The 24,114-nt window shown below is 39.5% G+C and overlaps 1 protein-coding gene across 2 annotated transcripts in view; it reads right to left on the bottom strand.

Annotated features, from left to right (window-relative positions):
- PDE7A (phosphodiesterase 7A) overlaps window positions 1-24,114 on the bottom strand; it is a 139,254-nt gene that overhangs the window by 5,547 nt on the left and 109,593 nt on the right. For both annotated transcript variants that reach the window (XM_073331008.2, XM_073331009.2), the window contains 7 exons: window positions 20,003-20,154; window positions 18,514-18,577; window positions 10,921-11,016; window positions 5,950-6,050; window positions 3,224-3,355; window positions 2,855-2,946; window positions 2,061-2,205 (listed from right to left, as the gene is read on the bottom strand). In XM_073331008.2, the coding sequence (XP_073187109.1) occupies window positions 2,061-2,205; window positions 2,855-2,946; window positions 3,224-3,355; window positions 5,950-6,050; window positions 10,921-11,016; window positions 18,514-18,577; window positions 20,003-20,154 (782 nt within the window). The remainder of the gene's footprint in view (window positions 1-2,060; window positions 2,206-2,854; window positions 2,947-3,223; window positions 3,356-5,949; window positions 6,051-10,920; window positions 11,017-18,513; window positions 18,578-20,002; window positions 20,155-24,114) is intronic.

The following is a 24,114-nucleotide window of genomic DNA, read 5'->3' as shown; positions in this document are numbered from 1 at the left end:
TAGGGGAACCCCGAGCTCCCAGTGGGCAGCAGTGGGGGAACCCCCGAGCTCCTGGGGGTGGCAGACAGCTCCGGGCTGCTAAGAAGGAGCCCAAGCTCCTGGCCCCCGTGGGTGGCAGGGAATCCCAGCTGCTACAGGCAGCTCCTAGTCCCTGCAGCTTCCCCACTTGAAGTAGTGTGGGGATCCGCAGATCCACGTTTTGTCAAAGATATTTTTAGTAAAAGTTAGGGACAGGTTACGGCTTCTGTGACTTTTTCTGTTTTGCCCGTGACCTGTCCGTGACTTTTGCTAATAAGATCAGTGACAAAATCTTAGACTTAGCTAACAGAATGCTACTTTGAGAATTATAAGAGGTCATGAACAGAGCTAAGTAAAACTGAAGGCAAACAGACTTCTATCCTGGACAAAGTGAATGAGAGTTAAATACAGAGTACCTCTCAAAGGCACTGTATACAGAGCATTCAATACAAAGACATTTATATACGAAATAAAATGACAAAACAGTATTTATTTTAATTAACTCTAACCAAAAATTAAGTTAGCTGTTAGGAAAACACTATTTCAAAGCCAGTTAACATCCCTGCTCCCCATTTTATAACTGCAATAAGTTAAAGAATTAACTAATAGCATAGTTTCAATGCCAGAGATCCTAGTAGGATTGAGTTAGTATAGTTCAGTTTACTTCCTTGCATTACTTATTTTTGAAAAACAAAATATAAATCCCCACTTAACAGAAAATGTATTGTTTATGGCTTGGTTGGGACAGTTCAAACCCTGGGTTCGTACTTTTGTAGACAGGATGACCAATCTGAAATTACAGGATTTCTGCATTCTTTAAGAGGGTCCTCCCTCCAGTTTAATGTCCCTCTTTCTCAAAGGAAGTGTTTTAGCCTTCTGTACACCTCCCTGTTGAGAAGTATCTGACAGCACAAACCAAGGGTTCGTAACAGCACAGCAATACCCCACAATATACTTTAGAGTATTGCCTAAGGGACCCAAAGCTAACTATAAAACAGTCTTAACCAGTCTCTTAGGAATTTTCTTTAGAGGGAGGAGCAAAAAACTTGAACCTCATTGAAAGATTTGTTAACCCAGTTTCTGCCTGCTGGGATCAGTGAGACTGAAAACCTTTACCTCCATTTCTAATTCCCCCTCCTCCGTTTCTGATTCATCTGCGCCTCCCTCTGCTCATTGAGCAAGCTCCTCTCTAACATGTGCAGGCAGAAAGGGCTGGTTTTGCCCTCTACAGAGTGAGGATCTTGGGGAGCCTCAGCAGGACTTGCTGGTACTCCATTTCATTGTGTAAGCAGGCCTTGCACACACTAAGCATAAATTATGTCAACTGACTGCTAACAAAGAAGTGGTATTTTTTCCTAAAGTTTTGTCTTTAACATTCTCAGTGGTTCATGGACCCTCTGTAAGCCTGTAGTAAAAACTCATCAAAATGGCAACCAGAAAGCAGTCGCAGAGGTCGCCTTCCTGCTGCCTTCTTGTTTAGAGGCAGAAATTCTGAATTTTGACCGGTTGTCATCCAGACTGTATGGCAGTGAAGGAGGAACCACCTATGGTGTGTTACTGCCTACCGAGGTTTTTTAAATTATCCGTGAAAATAAGCTGCTTCAAACAGGTCGAAAGAGTGAGGTCAGTAACTTTCTGTTCTAGCACAGCAACATTTTCTACTTTGAAAGTTAACATCTCAGTCGGTGCCCTTCTTGGCAGTCTCTCTGCAGAGAGAAAGAATTGAAGATGATGCATCAAGACAGAAATACCCTCTTGACCCTGAAGATGGTCCCTCCAGAAGAAGGTGATATGCACTGGCAGAACAGCATAAGGAAAATACTGGTCACTTGTGCTGCACCTCTTCTGTAAACAAATATAAGAGCTTAATTTCCAGTGCTGTCAACCTGACATTTTACAAGATCTAAACAACTAAAGAATAAAAACATCCCCTCTTCACTGGTCACCCATGGCAGCTGAAGACCATTTTCCTGGGAGGAAAAAAAAGTATGATATTTGAAGCAATTTACTTCTGAATAGTATGGAAGTTTCAAAACAGTCACCTGTAAAATGAAGTGGCGATGGCTTGCCTCCTCTAAACATAGGTCTCCTCTGTCCAAATGGGTTCTAAACAGGGACAGGTATTCATTTTGCCGACTTATGTCTGTAGCAAGAATGAGAGCACCTATCTGGCTTTCCATCAGCTGCCTGAAATTAGTGATATAAAACACCCAAAGGCACGAAAATATGAGGAAAAAAATTAAAGCATCATATTTACACGTTTAAGTTGAATGCAGCAACTGTATATGAATGTATAAATAAACTGTAAGCCATGATGGCTGTAAGTGCAGCACTTTCAAATGTTTATATAAAATTTTTAAAAACTACAATATTTATAAAAATACTCAGACATTTCACAGGTAGCTCTCAGGAAGAGAGAAACTTACTGCATATATTTTTAAGCTAAATTCTAGCTATTGTTAAAGAAGATGAAAAGAGCTGCAATTTAAAAATACAGATCATGAGTTACTGTTTAGGTCACAAAATACAATTATCTCTTACTAGTCAGTCAATATTTTCTTTCAATCTAATCAAATGTTTGTATAATGAATACACTTCCATCACACAGTTTTCACAATAAATACTAGTTTCCAAGTTGTATACTGAATAATTAACTGTTCCTGCAAGGCTCATACCACCCATTAAATCTTCAAATTGATCTGAATATTCAGCTAGGATTATGAATTGCTATGTAATATTTTAACAGAACACTTGTTTACAAAGTTGTCTGATGCCATGGATAATACATTGTGTGTAACTTCATATAGTGTACACTCTCTGTATAAAAAATACAGACCTGTTTTCTAATGACATATGTGCAAATAAACCAGACTCTCTCAACAACCCTACTGCTGATCTCCAGTGGTGGTTTTCTAATACTGAGATATTCTGCAAAACAGAAAACAAAATTACTGGTGTCACTTTAAAAGATTTTATTAGTTTTACACTACAGTCTATATGCCCCTTAAAAAGGTTCATGATTTTCAAACTTTTTAATACTTCTATTACATTAATAGCTTGTATTTATTGTTTTCACTCAATGGGACAAAAATCCCAGGTTCAAGTCTACTATTAAGTGAGTACATTAGCAATTTCACTGTTAATATAATTCTATACTGAAAAGATACTCAAACCTGGTTCTGATAAGTATGATATTTTCACTTACCTTATATAAAGTTGCTAAGTAATGGTTTGTTTTAATAAGGAAAGGCTGATTAACACCTGGATGATCCAAATCATGTGTGGCAGCTGCAATTAAACTGAGCAGAACATCCCATGGAGTGAGAGATTTGGAAAGCTGTAATAAATGTAACAGTATTATTCATGGGAACATTCACAGGTGAAAAAATTCTGATTGGCTTTTCATAGCTAGCATTCAGTCCCTGGAAAAAGGTCCCAAAAATGACCATTCAATTTCATCTTTCACATAGTGCTTTGAAGGAAGAGCACCATAACAGAAAGGTGAATGCAGAGAAGGAGGTGAGGGTACTAGTAGAACTTTTTAAAAAAAGTTTAATAGCAACCATTGTACAAGGCAATCCAGGAGTAATTACCCTACAGGAGTTAAAGGCTCAAATCAATTTCATCTGACCTCGTCGATAATATCTAGATAGACACAATAACTATTTAAATATTTATGATAGCTAGAGCTGTCACTCAAATTGTTAGCTACTCCATTATCAACCAGAGAGTATTTCAAAATCCCTGTTTAAATTAAAAATCCTTGAAAGAGGTTATTTCTTCAAGTTAGTTGTCCAACTCATCTTCCGAGCCGATCTTAATGTGTACACGGTCAGCAAAAGGTCCTGCTATTTCTCCTCTAGTTTTAATGCAGATAATATCATTTCAACATAAGATGTTTTTTATTTAAGCAAGTTAAGGCTCTATATGCCTCAGATATTGTCAGAACTGTTCATTGGGTAGTCTCCATCTTCTGTCACAATCCCATTTCCTACCCCTATTGGGAAAAAAAGGGGAGAAGGGTAGGGAAATAGAGAACGGCACCCAGTAAGCTCTCAAATTTCAGAGTCCCGCAACAAAGAGCTTTTCACAGGGAAAACAAAAAAGAAGGAACAGGGTAGAAAAGAGATGACAAAGTGCATATATGGGCAGACCAATGATAAGCTACCAATGTACCCTGGTATAAAGCTGTTTGAATTCAAATCATCATTAGTGGTAATGCATCACTTGATAACCATGCATTAATAATACTTATTTACCATTATACCAACAAGAAAAACCTGTGCCAAGCCACCTGACTGCTGGAAGACCAACAAAAAATTCAGATGCTAGTTTATTGACCAGCCCAGGAATCTGTGATACCATCAGTGACTGTTAACTGGGGTTGGCAGTTTGGGTAAGGAAAGATTTCTGTGGCCATGGCAATTAATTTTTTTTTTACGCTGCCCGGGGTGTCCCTGGAAATTTCTGGGATAGCTGATTTTTTTTTCCATTTTGCTAAATGACAGAGATATATTTCTGAACCAAATAGAATTTTCTCTTTTTACCACTAACAAATAGTTCAGGGGAATAAGTGTTTGGAGTGATAAACAGCATTTGGAGGAGTGAAAAGTCATAATGTGGACATTATCAAAGCTTTTCTTTTGCTCAGTGCTTATGACGCTTGTCCAGTGTTTCATGATGAGGTATTTTAGAACACTGACCTGCTGGAAAAATCCTCCACTTCAAGAAATATGCATGTCATTGTTGAATCAGAAGTTGGGAGTAATGACTCAAGAACACCCTCTTCCCTGCCCTCCCCACCATCCCACAAAAGTGCAGTGTTGTATGAATATTTCACAACCCTAGACAGTGTCACCACCAAAGGATTTCACTTTTTCATTTTGAAAATATGGTCACCTACAGAAGGGGATAACACCTGAATCCTTTGTAAAACAAAATTTGTTACCTCCAGAAAGCACCTAGCTGTGAATGGCTAAATATATAACTGCATGATCTTATTTTCATGACCCTCATCTTCCTCCCTCCTTTTGGTTGTCAAGTCATGTGTTGCATCTTGTCTCATATGAGAGGCCTCAATCTTGTATGGAGTCCCACCAACCTTAATGCAATGCTATAGATAGCATGCAGGCAAATGATTGCCACCTTGAAGCTTCAGACAGTTTAGCTAATCAGGGTAGGTACTGTTTCCTACTATGTGATCATATAGCACCCTAGTACAACAGGGCCCCACTCTTAATTGAGATCTCTAGGCATGACAAAAATATAAATAAAATACTTACCTACCTCCCAGAACATTACAAACTTTATTTAATTAATATTTGTAAGTTCTTTGAGATCTTAGACCAGACACTATGCAAGAGTAGTGCAGACCACTATTACTCTACAAGAATAAACCAAACCGATAAAAAAAAATCAGTGTTGAACTAGATAGCTGGTTTCCAACTGGCTACAGTACATCATGGGACTTCTCTAATCTAATCAGAAAGTAGCATTTTTCCCTGAAGTTTCCTCTCTAGTGTGTAGCCTATACCAGAGTACCAGCAATTAAAGTTACCTCTGACAATTGTTAGCTTTGCTCAGCTCCTTATGTAGAACTCTCTCTGCTAGGTATCTCCCTTTCACAATGGCCCTTTCCGAAAGAAGAAAGGACAGACAACTCTTGTACACTGCTACAACCTGCATCTGGCAGAGGAGCTTTGTTCATTAGTATCCAAGGTGAACTAAGCATAAGTGATATATCAGCTTTTGAAAAACTGAGTTATTTGGGTCTCTACTGCCAGCTTCTGACTCAATGACGTGCATAATTCTTGGAGCAGAGGTTTTTTTCCCAGTAGCTTAAAATCTTTATGGTTTTAAGAAACATTAAGAAAATACAAACATTATATTTGTACCTTTACACGTTATGTAAAACAAATTTGTATATCCTACCTTAGGTTCTTTTAAATAACAGTGCATGGCCTGAGTCACATCAGCAGCATGAACTGCATTATGATAAGGGTTTTGACTATGATAATCTTCTTGAACCATAACTATATAAAGAAAACAAACATCTGGGTTTAATTAAAATGGCAATTTAAAAAAGAAAACAATATAAATATCACAAATTGACATTTTTGATAAGACATATATAAAGTTCACATATCAAATTTGTGTAAGTAGAACCATCTCCAGTACTCTCACACAAAGGTTTTATGTGGTCACGCAATATTTTTTAAGCTAACACAAGTTTTAGTATAAAGTCATCCTGGAGATCAAGTTATTCAACTTTGATCACAATGTTATGATCTGGAATATTATGATCTTACTGAGCAACCACCTCCTTAGCAGGAGTCTCTCTCTCTGCTAAGCCAGTCTGCTTGAACGTTGAGGCAACCTGGAACACACATATGGAAGTTGATTCTATTAATCAGAACAGCAGGGCTGACACCTCTGCTAATCTTTTGTGTCCCTCATAGATAATTTAGGCAATCCACGCATCACACTGGTGGGCCTTGATCAGAAAATGGTACCCTACAGCAACCCATCAGGGACAGAAGAGCTAGCTGTTCTGCTTTTAGTTTCAGTACATGTGAAGAAGTCTTTCCTTCCTGACCACTGTCCAGCCACTAGCCCCATATGAACCAGACTGTTGTCTTCGCTTGCCTTTCCAAGTCCTTCTTGCTTTCCTTAAGCACTGCAATTACAATATGTGGAAGGTCACTTGAGTGGAATCAGTACAAGGGAACTAGTTTATAGCAAACAAACAAACAAAAAAAAATGGTTAGTAATCTATTCTATAATTTCACTTCAACTGTGCACTGGTTGCGCACGCACCTGTTGGAGATTTTCCCCTTAACGGTAACCCACTGGGGCAGCACAAGCCCTCTGTTACCTCGTGCCATCACATGAAGGTATAAAGAGCCACCTCCTCAGTCCCTCTCGCCAGACAGAGTCTGATAGAAATAGAAAGGAGAGTGGGTTGTGGAATGGACATATGTAACACATCTCAAGGAACAACCATTACAGAATAGGCTAGTAACCGTTTTCTCTTCAAGTGATTACAACATGTCCCTTCCATTTCATTCAGAAGCTGTTTGATCTGGCAGTGAGATCAGAGTCTACCAGGATAAGGATTGCAGGACCACATGCCCAAAAGTGGCATAATCTGTAGAACACTGAAAGATGACATGATGTGAAGCAAAGGTGTGTACTGAAGACCAAATCAGTACTTTGCAAATGTCCAGAATAATCACCTGGGCCCCAAAGGCTGCATGAGATCTTGTTGCATGTGTGAACACCCTACTCTGTGGAGTTATACTAGCCAAGTCAGAACACAAACAAATGCAAGTGGAAAGCCACAACAAAATCCTCTGAAAATAGACTGGAAAGCTCTTCATTCTGTCCACAATTGCCACAGCTGTGACAACGACCTAAATTGTTTAGTTTTGGCCAGGTAAAAAGCTTAATGCTCTTCTGAAGTACAGTGTGTGGAGTGTCTCCTCATCACTATGATTACGAGGTTTAGGGAAGGAAGTTGGTAAATATATAGCCTGATTAATATGAAAGTGAGACACCACATTGGTGACTCACTTCAGATGAGGACACAGATAAACTTGTCCTTGTAGAAGACCGTATATGGAGGTTCAGAAACCAGAGCTCTCCTGGATGAGGAGATTGAGACCAAAAATGCCACCTTCATGGAGAGATGAAGTAATGAACAAGTTGCCAATGATTCAAACGAGGATCCATTAGGGTGGTTGTCAACTGGTGGGTAGAACTCCAAGACATCTGCCAAATGGACTTTGACAGAACTAATGGCAAGACCTTGTTGCTTCAGGTAAAACAGATGTCCAACACATGATGGATCAGAGCCTGGACCAAGGAAATGCCTTTCTGCTGTAACCAGATGGAGAATCTCTTCCACTTTGCTAGTAACTATACCTCATAGAAGGTTTTCCATTACTTAAAAGCACATCGTGGACCTCCTTTAAACAAATTTCTTCGAGTTCACCATGGAGCTTCAAGGTTCTCAGGCCCTGCAGATTGGGGTGGAGGAGGCAATCATGTTCTTGGAGATCAGTCAGTATTAGATGAGCTCTGTGTGAAAGAGTTAGAGTGGAAAACCAATGTTGCCACAGACACGGCAGAGCTGTCAGCTTAAGTCGAGTGGACCTGGAGGAAATGCATACAGGAGTCTGTCTGACTAAGGCAGAGAGAAACATCCATCAGAGACCTAGGGCGGTGACCTGCTTGAAAACAAAACTGGTGACACTTCCTATTGATTTTTGTAGCAAACTGGTCTACCAGTGGTATATCCCACCACTGGAAAATGAACCTGGCCATATCTGGACAAAGAGACCACTCAAGACGACTGTTGAACAATCTACTTAAGCGGTTTCTCAGCGCATTCTGAACACACAGGAGGTGAGAGGCTTTGAAGTGGATTGAGTTGTTGATGCAGAAATCCCACTGCCTTTCCCTGGTACCTGCCAGGATCATTCAGTGTCCTATCATCAAGTCCTGTTGCCTGAATGCAGTTGTAACTGGTACCATGACTGGTGAACGTTCTCAGGGCTTATGTAATGTCAAAAGATTGGAAGCAAATACAGGTTATGACTGTTTTGCACAAATTAACACTTCACACAGGAGACAAAAATGTTTATTTCTGTTACTCTTATCTAGCAAGACAACATAATGCTCCCATTTAGATGGCCACCCATACCCCATCTCCATGGATGAGAGGGCAGTTCAGAATGTCTCCATCCAGAATTTCTGCTGCTTCATAAACTGGTTCAGCCACTTGAAGTCTCAAATCCTCCCCCACTCACCTCAACTTACTGATTATTGCAACGATCCTAGGGTAACACACTTGTTATTTGAAAAAAAAGGGTCATGGTTCCATTTCCGGAGAAACAGTGGTCTGACAACACATTTGATATGTGTCTTCTCTGACTGATGAAGCTAGAGTCTGGAGATGAATTTGCAAACAGGAGAATGGGGGAGACAGAAGATCTCAAAGTAGTTTCTAGGTACCACAGAGAGCACCCATATGCCTGAAATGCTGAGAGCCCAGTGGGACTGAAAAAATGGACACTGGAGGTAAAACCTTGGAGTGACCTCAAGTAATCAGAAATGATTTTGGGAGAGGACTGAAACAATCTGAACGGTCTTTTGGTTTCTAAAAAAATTGCAACCTTCTGGAAATTGGCCTAGGGAACAGCCAGAAGAGGAAGGCCTCTTCCTGGAAGCTGCATCCAAGACTGGATTTGGTTCATCTTGTCAGCAGCTATAATTAGAATATTTTCTCACTATCCAGATATGCTAGGATAGAATTAAGGAAGACTCTAAAAAGTGGGAATATCCTTGGAAGGGAGGGGAGCCATTCCATGCTAGAAAAGCTTGTCTTTCTCCCCAATAACAGCCTAACTCAGACAGCCCTCCTGACAACTATGGAGCTGTTGAATATGTTGGCAGATGACCCAAGAGAATCTTGGACTATGTGGCTGAGGTTACTGATTACCTGAAGACATTTAGATAGGTTATTCCAAACTGATTTTAAAAATGAAATAAAGTCCCCTCCCTAGCTGAACCTCAGATAACCAGGGGATGACCAAGGAGACAAGACAAACAGTTCGTCACAGTGACGAACTGGACAGCCTAAAATCAGACGTTCACCTAGATACTCTCTTCACTTTCCAGTCTACAGGTTTTTGAGGACAGCTGATGTGTTTGTTTCGACGACAGACCCTGAATCCACTTAAGGAGAAATCAGTCATTTATTAGGAGGAACTGCTAGGGAACTTGTACAGCAGAGATTTAATTTGAACAGACTGATGAATAGACTGGACTCCTTCCTGTCCTTTCTGTCTGGGGGAGGGGAAAAATCCTCTGAGTCCCATTTATCCTTGCTTTTTCAAACTTCATAACCACAAAAACATGCTTTGTATCAAACAGATCGAGCCTCCTGAGAAAACCTCCCAAAGGGAACAGAGAGCTGCTTCTCCTGGCTCAATCAAGAATTAGTCTTTCCTTCAGACTGAGTTGGAGGATATAGGGGAAAACAGGCAATGTGAGGGATGAGTCTTTGGTCTTGGTGCAACAAGTCGTGGTAAAGGCATCCCAGGACATCACTGACAAGTGAGATGTTGCACCACACGGTGACTCTTGTGCAAAAACAAGAAGGAACCATCTCATTCCAGGGTCTGTGTCAAGGACATTAGGATACAGAAATACAAGTCCATAAACAATTAAACAGAGCTGCTCTCCCATTGTCAAATAAAAGTAACATTAATTTACACCTTTCTCCAAGGATACACAATACAGCATCACCTCATGAAGGTCCCAAACATCCCTGTACAACTTTAAGAAAGTAGCATTAATTCCTACATCAGTGGAGCAAGATGGGATCCTTTTCTATACTACTAAAAAGACCTGAGCAGAAATGGGTTCAGCAACTGGTACTTCTGAACTGGCGATGACTACAGGTTAGATAAAGACAAACTATGTTTCTTTTCAGAAACCAAGGTCAAAACCAATATTATATTTCAATAATATTCTCACTATCTCCTCTTCCCTCATTTGTGATGTGAAATTCAGCCTTCATAATCCGTTGCATACAACTGTGACACATCATGAAATTCACACATTCTTGGGCAAAATCATTTTTTTCTGCCAAACTTAATGTAACTGATTTTTGCAGAAATTTTTTTCCTTCACCTCCCTAATTCTATTATTAAAATTAAGCTATTTCCAAAATTTGTAAGTGCACACAGTATGACAATACTACCATTATAGGAACCAGCTTCAAATCAGCACTGTTCAAACTTTCTTGCTAAACTCTAAGCAGTACTTCAAAAGGTATCTTTTAAAATGGAGTTAAGGAGTAATGTTCACTTTAACAAAAGACTATAATATATTTACCTAAAAATCTACGAAGTTTCATCGTATCTAAGTGGAAGTGTTCTATCAGTCCATGAAGATTAAACAGGTGGAAGGTTAAGCTGACTAGACTGTTTCCTAAAAATAAAATACAAATATTAATTCATTTAAAAAAAGATGAAACTAGCGCTTCCATCACCAGGGAAAAATTATTTAAAAGTTTTTGTATTCAAAAGTTATGCAAACAGATTGAAAAGTATAAGAATTCTGTAAGCATTAATTGGTCTAGTCCATTAACAATTTCCCCTAGTGATTCTCAATATATCCACTATCAGCAATAAACTGTGCAATGAGGAGTCTCACTCAATATTAAAAAAAAATTAAAAAGTCCATTTTCAGTAGCACTGTACCTTTAAAAACAATTAACCGGCAATCCACCTAAGTAGGTTTATTGCTTAGAAAAGGAACACAGAGGTAATTAAGGCAAAAAAATAATCAATGTTGAAAACTGCCCCAAGTTGAACACCTTACATTTAGTTATTCCAACATGTGTTTTCTTGCAAAAGTAATCCGCGCTGAAACCAGAAATCAAAGAATATACAAATGTGCCATTTGCTATGAAATTTGTAGTACTACAAAGCAACTGCTATGATCATTTGTTTACTAGGAGCTGAAATATTCCATATCATATATTTGATTTCTTTTTTTTTTTTTTAAATTTCAGAGTCAGTAAGGCAGGCTTGCAAATTAAACACATATAACACTGACAACAAGATCAGTTTTTGGCATATTTACTTTGACACCTTAGAGACTAACCAATTTATTTGAGCATAAGCTTTTGTGAGCTACAGCTCACTTCAGCAGCTCACGAAAGCTAATGCTCAAATAAATTGGTTAGTCTCTAAGGTGCCACAAGTACTCCTTTTCTTTTTGCAAATACAGACTAACACGGCTGTTACTCTGAAACCTGTCATTACTTTGACAGTGTCACTTTAACAACCAGTTACACAGCCACTCAGTGTGCTAGGTGCTCTACTCAGAAGCACAAAGTTCCCCACCCCGTATAACTTATTGTCATGCTTCACCACATGTGTGCATGTCATTTTGGTACCACTTCCCCAAAAAGCTCTTATTCCCAACACTAGGACAAGATGTTCTTTTGAAGTCTATTCCTTTAAGAGGCATTTATCTAGAAGTACTCTGCTGTATTCAGTTTGTATGGGAAAAATCACCGAAAGATGTATGTGCAACACTCTCCCCATACAGCTTCAAAGAACTGGACTGCTAATCTAAAATGACTTCCAGGATGACAAAATGGGAATGCACCATATCCAGGGTGGATAAAAATCAATTATTTTTTTTAAATCAGATTTTTATTTATTAGATATACTTTTCATTTTAAAAATAAACCTATTTAATACTAAATTTGACGACCTACGTTAAGGCCTAAACTTAAATGATTTTAATAGAGTCTACAAAAATTTAATAAGTAATATATTCAAGCAGTAAATGTTTGCTGCCAAAAGTTTAAAGAAAGTAAGAACAATAAAATGGTGAAAGCACATGGAAAAGACGGTTACATTTCGTAACGGGAGTTCTTTGAAACGTGTTGCTCACGACCATTCCATAGTAGGTATGTGTGCTCACCACATGGACTGGTGCCGGAAATTTTTCCCTCAGTGGTATCTGTAGGGGACCAGCTCTGGCATCGTCTGGAGTGATGCACGTATGCACCGGTATAAGGGGCGTCGCCAGCTTCCCCCCCCCCCCGCTCTCCCGAGTTTCTTATTCCCGGAACTGCGACAGAGGGGAAGGAGAGTGGATCATGGAATGGACATGAGCAACACATCTCGAAGAACAACAGTTACGAAAGATAATTGTCTTTTCTTCTTCAAGTGCTTGCTCATGTTCATTCCATTGTAGGTGACTCCCAAGCAGCACCACCAGATGGGTAGGAATTCATGGACGTGTCGATTGCAGCACAGCTCTGCCAAACCCAGCATCATCTCTGACTTCCTGGGTGATGGCATCGTGAACGTGTGTACCGAAGACCACATTGCAGCCCTGCAGATGTCCTGAATAGAAACATGCACCAGGAAGGCAGCTGAAGACCCCTAAGCCCTAGACAGAACACCAGTAGGAAGATATCCTGGTTAACAAGGAAGTGCAACACCATCTTTGGCAGGACAGCTGGATAGGGCCACAGCTGGTCATTGTCGTTGTAGAATATCGTGTATGGGGGCTCCAAAGTAAGGTTTGAAGTCTGGGGATCGGGGCATGCCCCATCCCTAGGTTAAGTCCCATAGGGGACTAACTAACTATTTCTAACTTATGCACTAAGGGTACTAATAAACTATACAAACTTCCTAAGAACTATATACAGAGAATCACAACTAGACACAGTTGAGAAGGAATGCTCGCCGAGGCAAGGAGATGTTTCAGCACCATCACTGGCAGTAAGAAAGAACTAGGGAGAGGGGAGCCTGTGGCGCCCCTTATGCTGGTGCCATTCCAGAGGGCGCCAGAGCTGATCCCCTACGGATACCCCCGAGGGAAAAACTTCCAGCACTGGAGCATGTAGTAAGTACACACATCTACAATGGCATGGACATGAACGAGCACTAGAAGAAGAACCAGAGTTTATTGATGTGTTAAACCAGCTTTTCATAGCAGTAGCCTCTTTTGCAGGGGCAAAGAGAATATTTCCTTCATTTCAGGTTATTCAACTCAGTTCAATAACTAGTTCATTTGAAGCTGAGAAACTAATTGGGAGTTGAAAAACCACAAAAGCTTGGTTTCCTCTTCTAATCTATGAATAAGAACTAGGTGTGAGTAGGTAAGATATACTAGATCTAAAACCCTTAACGACATGGTCATCAGAAACAATAATTTAAATTCACTAACTACGGATAACATTTCCTTTGTTTAATTAATCAGTTTTAAATACAAAAACATGTTTTGATAAGCTTACTTTTTTCCTAATTTATCCAGCCCATTTTATTGTTTGTATTACTTCAATAAAACAATTCTAAAATGCTGTTTTGTGCATTTTTAATTGATTTCCAATTTCCACCCAAATGCAGCTTGACACAAAATCACAAGTGAAAAATGAAACTTCTATTAAATAACATCATTCACCATTTTCTAATGTAATAAAATGTAAAAATTAAGACTGAATAACTGTATGTTAAGCTCCCTAATTGCTTAGACAAATATATGTAGATATAGTGTATCCTAATGGTCAGCAAAAAGTAGTAACAAATTATACCAATTTAGAAAAATAACTAACAAGTACAAATGCAAAAAATAGGTTAAAACTGACTATTTAAATCAAGGTTTCCTGTTTGCTAATTTAAGTGAAAACTAAAAATCAGTTATTCAAATCACTTTGAGTAGACAAGCCTTTGCTATGCCTCCTATGGCTCATGTGAACAGGGTGGACTGATTTAAATCAAAGTAATTTAAATTCACTAAATCAATCCATCCTGTCCATATGAGACATAGGGGGCACAGTTAGGGCTTGTCTCCTCAAAAAAGTATTGGTATAACCGGAATCTGCTTTTGCACAGATACTGATATAGTGGTTCAAAAAGGCTAAGTGCACACTTGTTTCTATATAAAAATCTTGTTTCAGTTTAGTGAAACCTGTTCTTAACTGATTTAAGCTAAGACAGGGGCGGGCAAACTTTCTGGCCTGAGGGCCGCATCGGGTTTCTGAAACTGTATGGAGGGCCGGTTAGGGGAGGCTGTGCCTCCCCGAACAGCCAGGCATGGCCTGGCCCCCGTCCCATCCGACCCCGCCCCCCCTCCGCTTCTCAGCCCCTGACTCATGCCCCATCCAACCCCCACTGTTCCCTGATGGCCCCCATGGGAACCCTGCCCCACCCACCTCCCTTGTTCTCGGTCCCCTGACCACCCCCGGACCCCTCGCCCCTAACTGTCCCCTACCACTAACTGCCCCCAACCACCCCATCCAACCCCCCTTCTCTTTCCTGACTGTCCCCTCCCTGGACCCCTGCCCCCATTCAACCCCCCTGTTCCCCGCCCTCTGATGGCCCCAACCCCATCCACGCCCCTGACCACCCCCCAAACTCCCCTGCCCTCTATCCAATACCCCCCTGCTCCCTTACTGCCCTGCCTGGAGCACCGGTGGCTGGCAGCGCTACAGCCGCACCGCCCGACTGGAGCCAGCCAAGCCACGGCTCAGCACAGAGCACCGGCTCAGGCCGGGCCCTGCAGCTGTGCTTCCCCAGGAGCTCGCAGCCCCGCCACCCAGAGCATTGCGCCGAGGCACAGTAAGCTGAGGCTGCGGGGGAGGGAACAGCAGGGGAGGGGCTGGGGGCGAGCCTCCCGGGCTAGGAGCTCAGGGGCTGGGCAGGACGGTTCCATGGGCCACCGTAGTTTGCCCACCTCTGAGCTAAGATGCAGTAAACCATTCTTATAGCAAAGTAAGAGTATCACATAGTGTGCATCTACATAACAGCATAGCTATGTCTGTGTAGCTACGCTGACAGAACCCCATAGTCTATTGACTAATCTACACCTCAAACATAACACTGGCACAGCTGCAGCTGCGCTGCTGTAGTGCTTCATTGTAGACACTACAGCGATGGGTGGGGGGATTCTCCCATTGCTGTAATTAATCCACCTTCCCAAGAGGGAGTAGCTAGGTTGATGTAAGAATTCTTTTGTCCACCTATCACTGACCTCACTGGGGGTTAGGTTGGCTTAACTACATCACTCAGGGATGTGGATTTTTCACACCCGAGTGATATAGCTGGGCTGATTTAACTTTTGCATGTATACCTGGCCTATATCAAAGGAAGAGTTTTTTCCATCAGTGTAAGAATAGCACGTCCCCAAAGTTAGCTACGTTGATGGAAGCATTCTTCTCTCAACACAGCTGCATCTACACTGGGGGTTAGGTTGACATAGCTATGTCAGTCAGGGACGTGGTTTTTTCACGCCTCATGTTGACCTAACTCAAGTGCAGACACAGCCACAGCTTTTTGCACCACATTAACTATACAGTAACTCCTCACTTAAAGTCGTCCCAGTTAATGTTTCGTTGTTATGTTGCTGATCAATTAGAGAACATGCTCATTTAAAGTTGCACAATGTTCCCTTATAACATTGTTTGGCAGCCACCTGCTTTGTCCACTTCTTGCAGAAAAAGCAGCCCACTGGAGCTAACTAGTGGGGGCTTGGAACCAGCGTGGACCAGCAGCCCCCCATAGCTCCCCACTCCCCTAAGGTCCTTGTGCAGAAACCGCCCAGCAGGCTATCAATTGCCGGCAGTTCATCTGTCCCTCCCCCCACTACCATGTGCTGCTCCTGCCCTCTGCCTTGGAGCTGCTCCTGGGAGCCTCCTGCTTGCAGTGCAAGGAGGGGGAAAGAGGGGTGCTAATATCAGGTGTCCCCCTCTCTCCACTCCTGTACCCCCATCTCCACAGAGCTGGGGGCGGGGAACACCACAGGGCTCAGGACGGAGGGAGTCTCAACTTGCCGATGTACTTAAAAAGACAATGTACTTAGAGTGGGTTCAGCGTACTTAAAGGGGCAATGCATGTCTCTCTCTCTCTCACACACACACACACACACACGGTGCGTGTCTCCCCCTCTCTCCATTCATGCTGCCTTGTAGAGTGTGAGGCTACATTAACAACAATGTGTTAACCTTTGAGGGCTCAGCCGAGTGTTAGTTCATCATTTAGCAGCAAGGCATTGCCTGGGAAATATCCCACCCTCTTCCACCCTCCAACTTCACCACCTCAGCCAAGCTTCACAATCATCATTGCTGTGTATTAAATTGTTTAATTAAAACTTACACTGTGTGTATATATATATATATATATATATATATATTTAAAATATAGTCTTTTGTCTGGCAAAAAAAATGTCCATGGAACCTAACCCCCCCATTTACATTAATTCTCATGGGGAAATTAGATTTGCTTAACATCGTTTCGCTTAAAGTAGCATTTTTCAGGAACATAACTACAATGTTAAGTGAGGAGTTACTGTATCTATTTAAATTCACATCTTAAATTACACCCATGCAACTTTCTCATGTAAAAAAGCTCTCATGCTCCTTATCTTAATGAGACTCACTTTTGAGACAAATGAAACCATAACAAGAATGGATAAAAAGTAAACTGATTTTCTTCCACTAGATGAAAATATAAAATATGATGCCGAGACCTTTCCTTCAACAAAAGAAAGACAGAATCCTATTCTTTGGGGGTTGCCCCTGACCTTGCTGGGTTGATTCTTTAATGTTTCTTTTCAAGGTCTAACCCTCTGACAAGGTCCCTCAGATTGCTGCCCATGGCCTTTTTTTTCTTCTATTTCTCTTTGGTGGTCCCATATACTACCAGCCATTCTTCTTCAACCCAGTTCCACATTTCTCTAGGGTGTCCCAACACAACAAAATATTATTAAGAAAGAGCTCATCTTTCCCCGAAAACTTTCTCCTCTTCTCCTTTACTTCATCATTGTTACCATCACAACTATCCCTCCTTCTATTTCCCAGACATGAAAGCTTGTGTCATCTTCAATCCTTCTTTCCCCCAACTATTCCTTCACCACCAATTCCTTTCCAATATTTTAAAAATTCATCCCTTTCTCTCCATTTGTATAACAAGATGTTAAGCCATGCTCTAACCATTTCATTTTATTGTCTACCATAATCTCCTACTTGCTGGTTTCTCACATGCCCATCTCGCTTTCCTCCAATCTACTGACAACCTTACCCTACCTCTACCCTATCTCCACCTGATTCCCTACATTGGCTTTACTACTTTTGCATCAAGCTCCATGTCTACTCGCCAATTACCAAGCTATCCATAACTTCAATATACCTTTTCTCTGTCATCAACTCTTTCTACAGTCCCCCACCAACCCTCTGTGCTCTCTGAAGTCTGTATACTCACCTATTCCAACCATTTCCTTTGCCCACTATTGATTTATTTATTTCTTCTATGGTGCCCCTATACCTAGCGCACCACCTAGATCCACTTTATGGATGCCTAAATCCTACTCTCCTTCAAAACCTTCTAAAGCCCCATCTCTTCTATAAAGCTTCCTGACTATAATGCACGGTTCTGCTTTTTTATACTGTATTCTATTATACTGTAACTATTCTAACTTTACACTAAATTCCTCAGGGGAAAAGACATATTTGGCATAATTCACCTAGTGGACATAATCCATATACACTAATGGCTTTCTATAACTAAGCAGCACAGATTTTAGGTGTTGAGTTTCAAACGTTTTAAAAGATCTTTGATAAAGAAAAAGAATAATTATGCTATGAAGCAAACACTTGAGGGGGTCTATTACACCAACTCAAGGATATGGTGATGTAAGTAGTAATACTACTGCAATGTAACTAAGACTAGATTTCAGGTCACATAGTCTAGGCTTTCAAACTAAAAGTGCCAACTATCCAAAAGCCTTTTATTAGTCACAACACTAGGATAATAAATTTGTACTTTTTAAAGTATAATCAAGAAGTACGATTCCTCCCCACAGAAAATGAAGTGAAATGTTAATGGATAGTTTATGGTAGAAAGAAACCTACCTAAGAACAGCACAGCATGCTTAAAAGAATATCTGCAGTAAAAGTGAACTTACCATTTGTTAGCCTATCAAAAAGAAACATATCAAAATTCCATTTTCCAACTTTCTCCAGCATACACTGAAAGCAAATAAAAACAAACATTTGCATTCAGTATGTGATTAGCATCAAATTACAGCTCACAAAAAAAGCTATCGCTTTCTAAGCCAGCTGTGGATTTTAACATCTATTATTGAAAACAGATTAAAGGTTTACCACTTGTAAACCACATTTTGGTCTGAATGTTTTTCTAGCTAATATTGTTTCAAACTGTTTAACACTTGTCAATGTTACAAATAAAATCACTATAACTCAAATATTAGATATCTTTTTGACGGAACTGGGCAGTCACCTTTGCTCTTTCCCTTTTTGGTCAAACAAGGGAGAGAAAAATGTTTTAAAAGAAGAGTGGTCACAAGATTGATACTTCAGTACATATTTGAGCCAAAATGCATAATCCAAGAGTTTTCCTGTCCCTCCCTAAACAAAACTGGAGTGAATTCTAAAATGAATCCTAACACAGAGAACTTATGCTCATTTCATTTACAACATGTGAATAATAAGCTTTTATTTGGTAACCAATGAGCAGTCCAGTTTCACACTGAATCAGAATTACTGCTCTATTTTTTTAAGATGACAACATTAAATAAATACTATTGATGTTTAAAAGGGCTTGACAAAAGGAGCAATCTGACAGAATTGATTCCAATATATCCAGATTTGGGACAACAAAGTTGCACTGCAGAAATTATTAGCCACACAAAGCTCTCCAAATAATTACTCTCAGAGGCAAAAAGCCCCCATTAAAGTAGCACACAGAAAACAGAAATCTAAGATATTTTGTTAAAATAGTCATTTCATCGCAAGTAACATTTTTGTTCTTAACTTCAGAAAAAAGGTCAATATGAAAAAAACTGCATTAATGATAAAAGAATCCATAAAAAGGGTTTCCATTCACCTCAATAGATTAAGAGGCTATGTATATAATAAATATGCATTGTATGCAGACGTGTATCTAGTTTGTTTCATAAAAGTATTTGTCTGGAACACCGTATCTGACAAAAGACACTATTAAAGTTTAGCCACCTCCATTGTTATTTCAATCACATTTGATATGATCTGCTGCTTTTATAAAAAGAGAATTAACAGATGTCGTTCTCAAAAAATTAAATGCCTCATAAGATGTGGATATTCAAAAACTATCTCCCAGCACAGAGGTTGTTCTTCCTCACTGCCTATGATTCATCTACCATACTGTTATTTTTTTTCGTTCTTTCTTTTGTTTGTTCGTTTGGTTTCGTTTTGGTTTTACAGGCTAAATTGCATAATCCTGAAGCAAAATTATTTGGGTTGTGGTTTTTTTGGACACAGTACACACTCAGTATAAGCTCACATTTACTTGCACATATCTGTTTATATACTGTTACAGTATGGAAGATATTTGTATTGTTATAAAGCATTCAAATTTTCCTTATAAAAAATTAGGAACAATTTTTAAAAACACACCTTTGCTTGTCCATTATAATCATCATCTAAAATGTTTGAGGAATTTGGAACAGTAATACCACGGAAGAAACGAGACGATCTCAAGTACCGCTGGAAACTAAGTAATCTTCGGATATTCCTTGCAGACACAGACACTTCAATTTCAGAATTTGCTAGAAAATACAAGAAAATAAAGTCTTTCTTAAAATAAGAGAAAAATCTGTGTAAAAAATATTATAACTATATTTTACCAGTGTTCGGTATTAGATGAAGTACAGTTGCATCTATAATAGCTACATCCTCATCAACTAAGTAGTCCCCGAGCTATGTTTCAGACCAAATGTTTCCTATTTAAGCTTACTGTAAAGAGAAATAGAGAAAAAGAGAAATCTCTATGCTGGTCATATGTCTTTTAACTAAAAATACAATGTATTCTAAGGAACACTGAAGAATAACCACATGTTGCCCAGCACTGTCAGGTTAGACAGCAGACCTATTGAAAATGGTCCATCACAAAACAGTGTTGCAAATGACAATGTTTTCCAAAAACAACAAGTGCAAATACGTAATGACTGCCACCAACCATTTATAAGATACTTACACACTAGGAACTGAACTATGTAAACAGTCATGTAGTGGGATATGATTTCAATGACATTATATGAAGAAGCCATGAGTGTCCAAAAATAACATACAACAACAACCAAAACCTTGAGACTTTCTGACCCTATAATTAGAAATTGTGTTAATTTTTCAAAAGCATCTGTGACTTAGGTGCTCTTGAGAAATGCTACCCAGAACAAATAATTTTTCCAAACAAGCACCCAAATTTCTACTTATTCCTGGGATGTTCTCAGTGAAAATATGAACAAAGTACCATATCAGAACACAATGGAACCTATAGAGAGACCATTCTTAGCCTGTTTTCAGAGAACAATCCAAAATACTGCCCAAGAATTCTACTCCACCTTTATTAGAACATAACTTTTAGTAAAGCAACTGATTTTTGCTCATCCTCAACCGCAGTTACACTGTGTAATGTACCAAAAAGGGATATCAGGTGGTTTATTTCAGGAACTTCAAGATCAAAGTATGGCTTAAGTTCTCTAAAGTGATTTATATATTTTCATCCTTAAACCTTAAAGGTCAAATTGTGCCTTCAGTTTCTTTTGTACAAAACCTCTACAGGCAGCTTCATCTATTAAGAAAAAGTTGACTATTCTTATACTGAAACTGTCATTTTTCTCAGAGAAGTTATCAATAAAATGATTTCATGTTTAAGAAGCTCAGGGTTAATACTCCTATTTCCAAAATACATAGGCTTCAAAGCAGCAAGAACCAAAATTTACAATCTATACCTTTGTCTTTGCCAAAGGGTGGACAGATTAATTTCAGAAACCACTGATACAATGCAGATTAATATTTGTTCTTAAAAAATCAAACATTCTAACAATATTTTGTAAATGAAGCTAGAAGTTGGCCCTTTAAAAAGTCAATTTTATTAATCTACTGAAGCCCAAGAAAGTTACAAGACCATACACACCCTTGTTTAGTTTGATTTATCAAATATGTTATGGTGGCTTTGAAACCCAGTGCCAGATCCTTGTAAATACTTTTTAAGAATCAAAACAGTATAAAGAATTTAAATTACAAAAAAGCTACATATTTTCCCAAACAAAAATATGATCTCAGTGAAACATGTCTTTCAATCCTCTATCTTTGGCTCCTCTTTTTTAAAAAGTAATTTGTCTCTTTAGACACATTTGTCTGAGAATCAAATCTTTTCACCTCTTAAAGTTGTCATGATGCAGAGGAGAGTGAGCAGACCAACAGATATTCAGAACCTAACATTCTTTACACCTTACATTCTAGAACAGAGATTTAAAGACATGCAGGAAAAAAACACAACTGAGCTGTGTTGTTTCTTCTGATTATGAAGGCCTTAAAGATGATACATTTGGGGTTTTTAAAATACAGCTTTTTCTTGTTTTACTTTTACTTTTTTAAAATTATGCTGTTTAAGAATATAGGAGGTACCATACTGATTTAGACTAGTCATCTATCAAGTACAGTACCATGTCTTACTGTACTAGATGTTTCAGAGGAAAGCACAAGAAACCTCCAAATAGATAGATTATTCCGTAATTGTGCATGGGGAGGTTTCTTCCTTACCATCTAAGTTTTAAACCTCATTAATTTTATGTTTCAGCAGTCTGGTTCCCTCTCGGAAAAGGGGGAGCCCATTGCTTTTGTATCAGATCTCCCTTCTCCAATAAGTTTCACAATGTCTTTCCTCTTTACATATCTTATCAATGCACTTACACCTACTATATACTAAAATATTACATATGAACAGTTGCTAACAATCATGATAACAGACAAAACTGAAGGTTTAAGGACATTCATCATTGCATCAAGTAACTGTGATTAAACTTCCAAAGTTGGAAAACTTCTTCAGACATGGTAAAATTTTGTAGTCCAGACTACGACCAAGACACTTGAATTCCTCAAAGCTACTTCTGCACATGGAACTGGAAATATTTCAGATAGCTACCGCAGAACCTTGAAACTAAACATTTTTTTCTAGTAATGTAAATTTTCATAGATTCATAGATATTTTAGGCCAGAAGGGACCATTATGATCATCTAGTCTGACCTCCTGCACAATGCAGGCCACAGAATTTCACCCACCACTCCTAAAAAAGACCTCACACCTATATCTGTGCTATTGAAGTCCTCAAATTGTAGTTTGAAGACCTCAAGGAGCAGAGAATCCTCCAGCAAGTGACCCGTGCCCCATGCTACAGAGGAAGGCGAAAAACCTCCAGGGCCTTCCAATCTGCCCTGGAGGAAAATTCCTTCCCGACCCCAAATATGGCGATCAGCTAAACCCTGAGCATATGGGCAAGATTCATCAGCCAGATACTACAGAAAATTCTTTCCCGGGTAACTTGGATCTTACCCCATCTAAAAACCCATCACAGGCCATTGGGCCTATTTACCATGAATATTTAATTACCAAAACCATGTTATCCCATCATACCATCTCCTCCATAAACTTATCGAGTTTAATCTTAAAGCAAGATAGATCTTTTGCCCCCACTACTTCCCTCGGAAGGCTATTCCAAAACTTCACTCCTCTGATGGTTAGAAACCTTCGTCTAATTTCTAATCTAAATTTCCTAGTGGCCAGTTTATATCCATTTGTTCTTGTGTCCACATTGGTACTGAGTTTAAATAATTCCTCTCCCTCTCTGGTATTTATCCCTCTGATATATTTATAGAGAGCAATCATATCTCCCCTCAACCTTCTTTTAGTTAGGCTAAACAAGCCAAGCTCCCTGAGTCTCCTTTCATAAGACAAGTTTTCCATTCCTCGGATCATCCTAGTAGCCCTTCTCTGTACCTGTTCCAGTTTGAATTCATCCTTCTTAAACATGGGAGACCAGAACTGCACACAGTATTCCAGGTGAGGTCTCACCAGTGCCTTATATAACGGTACTAAAACCTCCTTATCCCTACTGGAAATACCTCTCCTGATGCATCCCAAGACGACATTAGCTTTTTTCACAGCCATATCACATTGGCAGCTCATAGTCATCCTATGATCAACCAATACTCCAAGGTCCTTTTCCTCCTCCGTTACTTCTAGTTGATGCGTCCCTAGCTTATAACTAAAATTCTTGTTATTAATCCCTAAATGCATGACCTTACACTTCTCACTATTAAATTTCATCCTATTCCTATTACTCCAGTTTACAAGGTCATCCAGATCCTCCTGTAGGGTATCCCTGTCCTTCTCTAAATTAGCAATACCTCCCAGCTTTGTATCATCTGCAAACTTTATTAGCACACTCCCACTTTTTGTGCCCAGGTCAGTAATAAAAAGATTAAATAAGATTGGTCCCAAAACCGATCCTTGAGGAACTCCACTGGTAACCTCCCTCCAACTTGACAGTTCACCTTTCAGTAGGACCCGTTGTAGTCTCCCCTTTAACCAATTCCCTATCCACCTTTCAATTTTCCTATTGATGCCCATCTTATCCAATTTAACTAATAATTCCCCATGTGGCACAGTATCAAACGCCTTACTAAAATCTAAGTAAATTAGATCCACTGTGTTTCCTTTATCT

The sequence above is a fragment of the Lepidochelys kempii genome, chromosome 2 (assembly GCF_965140285.1).
Source record: "Lepidochelys kempii isolate rLepKem1 chromosome 2, rLepKem1.hap1, whole genome shotgun sequence".
Classification (NCBI taxonomy): Eukaryota; Metazoa; Chordata; order Testudines; family Cheloniidae; genus Lepidochelys; species Lepidochelys kempii.
This window is presented reverse-complemented; position numbering and strand designations above follow the sequence as displayed.